Below are 9,999 nucleotides of genomic sequence, written 5' to 3' on the forward strand. Positions count from 1 at the left end.
TTTATCTTTTCTTAATTAACACATCATATTTACACTCAATTAATAATTGCCTTAATTGAAAATAACTAATAAATTACAATATTAGTACTCATATAGTATTTAATATGTTTCCTTTAAAATTTAAATTTTATGTTTCAATTCTAAAATTTCAAATTTAAATAATTTTTTGTTAAACTTTTATATTTAATTTTTTGTTTTATCAAACCCGTATAACATACGGGTCTCACACCTAGTTCTTAAAGAATGCACATGCATATCTTTCAAGAATAACAATTTACATCAAAATAATAGACATTTTTATTTCAAAGTTGACTCATTGGTTTAAAAGAAAACTTGTAAAAACAAACACAAAAAAGAATTGCACAAATCACAATGCATTCTTTGAGAATATGATCCAATATTGTCACATAACATATGCATGTGCACTCTTTAAGAATGTCAATTCTCATAGAATGGTTGGGAATTATAATGAACAAGAATGCATAAGAAATAATAAGAATGAATGAAGATGGAAAACAAATCTACCGCATTTGAACATGTTGACATTCGTAAAACAACCTATATTTTGGTTGATTCTAAAAGAATATATGAAATAAAAATAAAAGAAGGAAAATTAAGTACAAATCCATTAAACTTTTTTGTTTCCATTTTCTCCGGCCGATATTAATTAGTACCACCATCACTAACCTCTCTTCGAATCTACCTACATAAAATTACAAACATCAAGACTTTATCATTGCAAACCCACCAGTCATTGTTAATTCATAAAGAAACTAAATTCGTTCTTTAATAATCAAAGTTGATTCGTCAAGAATTTGTTGATTATTAGAAATATTAATATGCTATTACATTATGAGCTGAATTTTTTGTCTCAGTAAGCAACAAAAGAACCAAATTACAACCTATTTAATTTAATAAATCAAGCATATAAAGCAAAAAAATGCACAAAGCAAAGAGCATATAATATAAAGCAAAAAAAAATGCACAAAGCAAAGAGTATCTAAAAACATAATAATTACATGGAAAACTTTATACGATTCTTGTGACCTAAAAGTACACAAAACTAGCATGGTCATGCAAGTTTAAGGTTAAAATTACACACAAGAGCATATTGCATTAAAATGGTGATGAGTGTGAAGGACTAACTACTCCATTCTATTGTTTCTAGTAATATCAATTAATCAAATAGGAAATCCTTTTTAACAGAAAATAGCAAAGCAATATTTATCATTTTTGTAACCTTAAATCATAAATAATTCTAGAAGTCAACATGTGAATTAGCTAATTAATATATTCTTTTATTGATGAGTAAGCTTAATGAGGTAAAAAAAAATACACCAAAACATTGCTTAGTGGTACAACATAATATATAGGGCATGTTGATGTTTAAAATGAAATCAAATTAGTAGCAACATTTAATTAAATTGAGCAATATGCAGTAAACAATAAAAAAGATAAACTCATTCCAAGATAACGTTTTCCCGTTTCAATAAGAATTTAAAATAAATAAATAAATAAATAACTAAATAAATAAAAATAAAACTTACATTGGGGCATCATAACTAAGGTTGTAAATTAACCAGCAAGGTTGATGGTGATATTTAGGTATTCGTAAGAGGGCAATTATATGGGGTGATTTGATGTTGAGGATGAGGAGATGATGAAAAAAGTCATGATCGTGGAGGAGAAAGAAATTTGTTATAGTATCGTCGATATACAATTTCAAATGGATAGTCGTCTACTACCCTTTTTGATGAGGAGAGGACGATAAAGGTCATGATCGTGGAGGAGAAAGAAATTTGTGATAGTATCGTTGATATATAATTTCAAATGGATAGTCGTCTGCAATCCCTGTTGATGGATACGTGATGATGGTGAGGATTCTTGTGTTGATCAAGTCGAAGAGGTGTGTAGCTGACGGTAATGATGATAAGAAGACGTAATGAGTTAAATTGCCTAATATTTATTTTTAGTTAATGGCAATCACTTAACTTCCCTAATTTATAGGTTTTTAAATTCGATATTTAATGAATTGATCAATGAAATTTACTGTAATTCCCCTATAAGATGATTGGTCAAAAATAAATCATACATTCATACAATATATAAGGTTTTATACTTGAACCTAACTCTCTCTCTCTCTCTCTGTATATATATATATATATATATATATATATATATATATATATCCTCCATAATAAATGAAAATAATTTTGCCATATGTCACTCTCTCATTAACTTGGACACATGTCATTTTTGGTATTTTTGAATAAATGTTTTTTCCATTTGTCATTTTCTCATTTTTTTTATCTTTTCTTAATTAACACTTCATATTTACACCTCAAATAATAAATGCCTTAATTGAAAATAACTAATAAATTACAATATTAGTACTCATATAGTATTTAATATGTTTCCTTTTAAATTTAAATTTTAAGTTTCAATTCTAAAATTTCAAATTTAAATAAATTTTTGTTAAACTTTTATATTTAATTTTTTGTTTTAGCAAACCCGTATAACACACGGGTCTAACACCTAGTTCTTAAAGAATGCACATGCATATCTTTCAAGAATAACAATTTACATCAAAATAATAGTCATTTTTATTGCAAAGTTGACTCATTTTTTTAAAAGAAAACTTGTAAAAACAAACACAAAAAAGAATTGCACAAATCACAATGCATTTTTTGAGTATATGATCATTGTCACATAACATATGCATGTGCACTCTTTAAGAATGTTAATTCTCATAGAATGGTTGAGAGTTATAATGAACAAGAATGCATAAGAAATAATAAGAATGAATGAAGATGGAAAAGAAATCTACCGCATTTGAACATGTTCACATTCGCAAAACAACCTATATTTTGGTTGATTCTAAAAGAATACATGAAATAAAAATAAAAGAAGGAAAATTAAGTACAAATCCATTAAACTTTTTTGTTTCCATTTTCTCCGGCCGATATCAATTAGTACCACCATCACTAACCTCTCTTCGAATCTACCTACATAAAATTAGAAACATCAAGACTTTATCAGTGCAAACCCACCAGTCATTGTTAATTCATAAAGACACTAAATTCGTTCTTTAATAATCAAAGTCGATTCGTCAAGAATTTGTTGATTATTAGAAATATTAATATGCTATTACATTATGAGCTGAATTTTTTTTCTCAGTAAGCAACAAAAGAACCAAATTACAACCTATTTAATTTAGTAAATCAAGCATATAAAGCAAAAAAAATGCACAAAGCAAAGAGCATATAATATAAAGCAAAAAAATTGCACAAAGCAAAGAGCATCTAAAAACATAATAATTACATGGAAAACTATATACGATTCTTGTGACCTAAAAGTACACAAAACTAGCATGGTCATGCAAGTTTAAGGTCAAAATTACACACAAGAGCATATTGCATTAAAATGGTGATGAGTGTGAAGGACTAACTACTCCATTCTATTGTTTCTAGTAATATCAGTTAATCAAATAGGAAATCCTTTTTAACAGAAAATAGCAAAGCAATATTTATCATTTTTGTAACCTTAAATCATAAATAATTCTAGAAGTCAACATGTGAATTAGCTAATTAATATATTCTTTTATTGATGAGAAAGCTTAATGAGGTAAAAAAAAATACACCAAAACATTGCTTAGTGGTACAACATAATATATAGGGCATGTTGATGTTTAAAATGAAATCAAATTAGTAGCAACATTTAATTAAATTTAGCAATATGCAGTAAACAATAAAAAAGATAAACTCATTCCAAAATAACGTTTTCCCGTTTGAATAAGAATTTAAAATAAATAAATGCTAAACAGTGCTAAACAATGCTGCTAAACTTTTTCGCTTTCTCTCTCTACTTTCTCTCTCTTCCCCTGATTCTCTCTATCGGTGGTGCGATCTAGTTTTTGGTTCATCGGTGCTGCTTTTCCGACGAATTTCATTTAGTCGTTGAAGCAATTTCTCTTCTGTTTCCGTTGTCCTAATGGGTGCGTCATCTAAAGCGGATCGATTGAAGGAAGTGAAAGTTAAGCCACCGGATAAAAGTGCTGCTGTCCGGTACGTTAGGACTGAAGTGGATGTGAAAGATCTAGTTCCCCCTGGGGTCATTGATCAGTCCTCAGCTACGATTTATAAAGCTCGTCGTAAGCCAAGTGCTTCTGGAGCTGTTGCTTCGGGGATTGGAAAAGCTGAATGGAAAATGGAGAGGAAAGCTTTCAGAGTGAAGAACAGAGCTCGGAAAATTGTGGATGGGATATCACCGATGGATGCAAAGGAATACTACACTGAAGAAGCTAATGAGGAGGAAACGGAAGATGACTCGGAGTCTGTATTGGCCTGGGAGTCGGATTCTAATAGTTCAATTCCTGGAAATGATAGCAATATGAAGGGGTTGAAGGATGGGGGTTCTGGTGAGCTGAAGACTATTGGAGTTCAAGTTGTCTCTATTCCTTCAGGTAATACTGCTAATTTGTTGAAAAATTGGGATGGTTCTAAGGTGAATGATGAATTATTGAGCCCTAGTTCGGAATTGAAGAGTGTTACTAGTGAAATGATTAGGGTGAATCCTAACATTGCTGTGATTGATGTCAATAAACCTGTATGCCCTGAGTTGGTTGATGATGAAGTTGAGAAGTCTAGATCTAATGGTGATAAGAAGGTTATCAGTAATGAAGAATTTATTCCGGGAGTTGGCTTTCAATTTCTTAATGAGTTGAAGGTGGAAATACCTAATAGGAAGGATTTAGATAGTAAGTTGAATCAGGAAATGGATGTCGATATGTCAAATTTGAATAAGCAAGTTAATGAGGAAGGAGATGATTCTGAAGATGATGGTTCTTCTGAAGAGGATAGGGAAGATGAATCTAGTGAGGATGAGTCTAGTGAGATGAGGAAATTATGATGGAAGAGGAGGTTAATACTAAGATGAGTAAAGAGCCTAGTTTAAAGATGAAGTCTGGTACTGTTATTAATAGTATTAATATGCTTCCTTCTATTTTGGGTGATGCTAATAGTTGTAAAAAGGTGGATGGTGATAGTCAGGGGAACTTTTTGAACTCTTATGCAGGTGTGTTAAAAGGTAATAGACATAAGGGTAAGATTGATGTCAAGTTTATTCCAGGGGAAAAAGGCAAAGAAGAAGGACCTGTTATTATCCCGATTGAGAATTTAAAGAAAGCGAGTATTCCGTATACTAATACTTTATATGGGTATATGATTGATAAGAAGTTAGTGTTTCCTGTGATTCAGCAAGAGGTTAGAAGGCTATGGAAGAATGTGGGTCTTGAAGATATATTCATGAACAGTAAAGGGTTTTTCTTCTTTAAATTTAGTGATGAGCAGGGGATGTTATCTATATTGGAGGGAAGCCCATGGTTGATGTTCAATAATATGCCATTATTTCTTCAAAGGTGGAGACCAGGTCTGAAATTAACCAAGAATAGTCATGATAAAATTCCGGTGTGGATCAAAATCTTTGATTTACCTTTGGAAGTATGGAGTGGAGAGAATTTGTGTATTATAGCGAGTAAGTTGGGGGTGCCTCTGGCTTTTGATTCTTTTACTGAGGAGATGTGTTTGGAACACAAGGGTAGAAACGCTTATGCTCGAATTCTTGTTGAAATGGCGGCTGATAAGGAATGGATGAGGAAAATTGAGGTTTCTACTTGGGATTTTGTTACTAATTCTGCTGTGGTTCAGAGTTTTGATGTGGAGTATGCTTGGATGCCTTCTAGATGTAATCACTGTAAGGTTTATGGGCATACGGATAAAGTTTGTTTGGCAGCTTTGAATGAAGAGAAAGTGGTAAAGAATGGGGATAATGGGAACAATAAGAGAAATAAAGGGAAGGAAATGGTTAATGATGATGGATTTACGGAGGTTGTTTATAAGAAGGTTGCAGGAAATAATGATGGTGAAGGTACTAGTAAATCTAAGGAGGGTCATGCTCAATTGTATAATCAAAGATATAGTGGGAAGAATGGAAATTTTAACAGGGGAAATAATTTCAGAGGCAATTATGGGAATAGAGGTGGTAATGGAAGGGGACAGAATGGGAATTGGAATAATAAAGGGGTGGGTCATTGGAATTTGGAAAAGAATAGAAGATATGAGAAGTTTGTTAATGGTCAGGCTTTGGTTGGTAATCAGGGGAAAATGGAGAATAAGATGCAGGGGAATGCTATAAAGGATGATAACATAAAAGTGGGTGTTAACAAGAGTCTAGAAAATAAGACTGTTTCTAGTGATGGTTGCAGTATTAAAAATAGTTTTGAAATCCTGGGAAGGATTGATGAGGAAGTTATGGATAGAATGGAAGAGGATGCTAAGGGAGGCAAAGTTGATGGTTATCAGGAAGGTGATTGTGTTGATTATTCTTCTGATGTTGTTGGAATAATGAATAATAAGTTGGATCCTTCTAAGTTTGTTGGGAAGGGTAATGTAGGGAATGAAAGTAATAAAATGAAGAATAGTATGATGGTTCAGGGGAATAGTAAAAGCAAAGATGGGATTTCTCAGGCATTTGAGGAGGTAAATGCCAAAAACTCTATTATTTCCCAATGATGTCTATAGGGGTATGGAATGTCAGGGGCTTGAATAAAGCTATTAAGCAGAAGGAGGTTATTGATGTTATTAGGAGTAATAACCTTGGTATATGTGTTGTGGTGGAGTCTCATGTCAAGGTCTTAAATCTTAAGAATATTTGTGTTAAGACCTTTGGTCAATGGGATTGGGTTTCTAATAATAGTAGCTGTGAGGCTGGAACTAGAATAATTGTTGGATGGAATCCAAGACTTTTTGATGTGATGGTGATTTCTCAGTCTAGACAAGTTATTCACTGTTATGTTAGATTCTGTGATTCCAATTATAGCATGTATTTGTCTTTTATATATGCTGCTTCGAATTATCTTGAGAGAAGGTTATTATGGGATAATTTGAAGAAACATAGTTTGGTTGTTAAGAAGGAAGCATGGGGAATACTAGGTGATTTTAATGTTGCTTTAAAACCATCGGAATATTCTGAAGGTTGTTCCAAAACGCCTAAAGGAGTTGATGATTTTATTGACTGTATAAACTTTAATGAAGTTGAGGATCTGAATTCCTCTGGGTTTCAGTTTACTTGGAATAAAACTCCTGCTGGGAATAAGGGCCTTTTGAAGAAGTTAAATAGGGTGATGACCAATTTGAAATTTGTTTCGGATCATCCTTTAGCTCATGCTGTTTTTAAACCTTATAGGGTGTCGGATCATTGTCCTGCTATTTTAAATGTTCCTGTTGACAAATTGAGATGGAAACCTTCTTTTAGGTTTGCTAATTTTATCACTGAAAAGGTGGAGTTCTTACCCCTGGTTAAGGAAGTTTGGGATGCTAATATTGAAGGCTTTTTTATGTTCAAAGTGTGCCAAAAGTTGAAGATTCTTAAAAAGCATTGTAGGGAGCTTTGCAATAAGCACAGGGGTTCTGGGAAGAGAATCCAAATGTTAAGAAAGGAGTTGGAAAGTAAACAATCTGAAATTGATCTTAATCCTTTTAATTGTAAGATTAGGGAGGAGCATACTAATATTCTTTTTGATTTTAATGTTGCTTGTAATGATGAAGAAAAGCTTCTTTTCCAGAGATCTAAGATAAATTGATTACAGGAAGGGGACAATAATACAAAGTTTTTTCATAGAGTTGTGAAGAGCAGGGGCAATAGAAATCGTATTCTGATGGTTATTGATGAAGATGGAAGATGGGTTAGTGGGAAGGCTATGAAGGATAAATTTGTTACTCATTTCAATAAGTTTTTGGGTTGTAAAGATGTTACTGAGTTTTCGTGTTTAAATGATGGTTTCTTTCATAATAAATTGGATAGTAGGGTGGCTGCTAATATGATTAGAGTGGTGACTGATGAAGAAATCAAAGTGGCGATGTTTGATATTGATGAAAATCGTGCCCCTGGACCTGATGGGTACTCCTCCAAATTTTTTAAAAGTTCTTGGAACATTGTTGGGCCGGAGGTGTGTAAAGCTGTGAGGGAATTTTTTTGGACTGGTAAATTGTTGAAGGGGATTAATGCTACGAGAATAGTGTTGGTTCCTAAAGTGGAGTTCCCGGGGAAAGTTTCTGATTTCCGTCCTATAGCCTGCTGTAACACTTTATATAAGTGTATTAGTAAGATTATAGTGAACAGAATTAGAAATAGTTTGGGTGATATTGTGAGCAAAAATCAATCAGCTTTCATTCCTGGAAGATCTATTATGGATAATATTCTCCTTGCTCAGGAGCTGATGGTGGGGTATAAAAATAAGAGGGGAGTTCCCAAATGCACCATAAAGATTGATATTCAAAAGGCATATGATACGGTGGATTGGAATTTTCTTAGTAGAATTCTGCAGGGGTTTGGTTTTCATATAATAATGATTCAGTGGATTATGGCTTGTGTTTCTACTCCTTGGTTCATGCTTAACTTTAATGGTGAAGATCATGGGTATTTTGAAGGAAAGAGGGGTCTTAGGCAGGGTGATCCTCTATCTCCTTACCTATTTACTATAGTTATGGAGGTGTTTAATATCATCCTTTTGAAGAAAATTGAAGCTGGCCAGAATTTTAAGTTTCATAGTAAGTGTATGTCCCTTAAAATTACTCATTTATGCTTTGCTGATGATTTGTTAGTTTTTTCTTATGGAAATGGGGATTCTGCTAGAGTTATAAGGGATGCTCTTGATGAGTTCAAAAAAGTTTCAGGGTTGAAGGTGAGCATGGAAAAAAGCCAGATTTTCTTCAGTTGTGTTAAACCCAATATGAGAAGGATTATCTTGGGCATTCTTCCTTTTGATATTCGGAGATTTCCTTTTAAGTATTTGGGAATTCCTATGTGTGTTACAAAATTATTTGATAGAGATTGTAAACAGCTTATTGAGAAGATTAAGATGAGAATTTTCAATTGGAAAAGCAAGGCTTTATCGTTTGCTGGAAGGCTGCAGCTCATTAATTCTGTTTTGACATCTATTCATGTGTATTGGGCTTCGATTTTTAAAATTCCCATTGCTGCTATTAAAGAGATTGAAAAGCTTTGTAGAAGTTTCTTGTGAGCGAATGGTGAGGTAGTTAAAGGGAAAGCTAAAGTCAAGTGGAATGATATTTGTAAGCCGAAAATTTATGGTGGTTTAGGAGTGAAGAATTTAAGGAAATGGAATGATGCTTTGTTAGCTAAACATGTGTGGAATGTGATTAATAGCAAAAATTCTCTGTGGGTTCAGTGGGTGAAATCCAATTACATTGGAAACAGGAATTTTTGGGATATTTTGCAGAAGAAGAGTATGAGCTGGACTTGGAAGAGGTTCCTTGAGGTGAGAAAAATTATTAGGCCCCATGTTGTTTCGTGTGTGGGAAACGGGATGAATACTTCTCTCTGGCATGATTGGTGGCACCCAATTGGTATTTTATGTTCTATTATATCTAGAAGAGATTGGGTTAGCAATGGGTTTAGTGATTCTTCCTTGGTCAGTGATGTTCTAGTCTATGATTGCTATACTTGGCCGGTTGAGTGGGTTAATATATTCCCTGGATTGAAGGATGCTCCCATGTTTTGTATTGAGCCTAATCTGAGGGATGTTGTAGGTTGGAGAGATAAGAAAGGAATATGTAAACAATTTTCATGCAAACAGGTGTGGTGTGATATAAATAATTTTGGAGACCAAGTTCCTTGGCATGATATTGTTTGGTATGGTAATTGCATTCCTCGAAATTCGTTTATTTTGTGGATGGCTATTTTGAATAGATTGAAGACCCAGGATCGTGTCAGAGGTTGGGAAGTTTCTGGTAACTTACTTTGTCCTTTTTGTGCTGTTACTCCTGATTCACATGTTCATCTCTTCTTTAAATGTGATTATTCTCAACTTATTTGGAGGTACTTTTGTAATAAGATGGGTCTTAATCTTTTTATGGATGATTGGAATGAATTGATTATGAAGCTGTGCAGTTTGTTTAAAAGGAATTCTGGTGAGAATCT

At 33.1% G+C, this 9,999-nt stretch overlaps 1 protein-coding gene across 1 annotated transcript; it reads left to right on the forward strand.

Moving 5' to 3' along the window:
• Positions 1-6,568: 6,568 nt before the first annotated feature.
• Positions 6,569-7,639, forward strand: LOC145140482 (uncharacterized). Its single transcript, XM_079073958.1, has one exon. The coding sequence runs from the start codon at positions 6,569-6,571 to the stop codon at positions 7,637-7,639; it is 1,071 nt and encodes a 356-aa protein (XP_078930084.1).
• Positions 7,640-9,999: the final 2,360 nt, after the last annotated feature.

This window comes from Lactuca virosa, chromosome 9 (genome assembly GCF_052849685.1).
Source record: "Lactuca virosa cultivar CGN04683 chromosome 9, Lactuca_virosa_CGN04683_v6, whole genome shotgun sequence".
Lineage (NCBI taxonomy): Eukaryota > Viridiplantae > Streptophyta > Magnoliopsida > Asterales > Asteraceae > Lactuca > Lactuca virosa.

Bases quoted from the DNA above. Each gene is read 5' to 3' on its own strand.
- LOC145140482 (XM_079073958.1), top strand. From the start codon at position 6,569: ATGTCTATAGGGGTATGGAATGTCAGGGGCTTGAATAAAGCTATTAAG.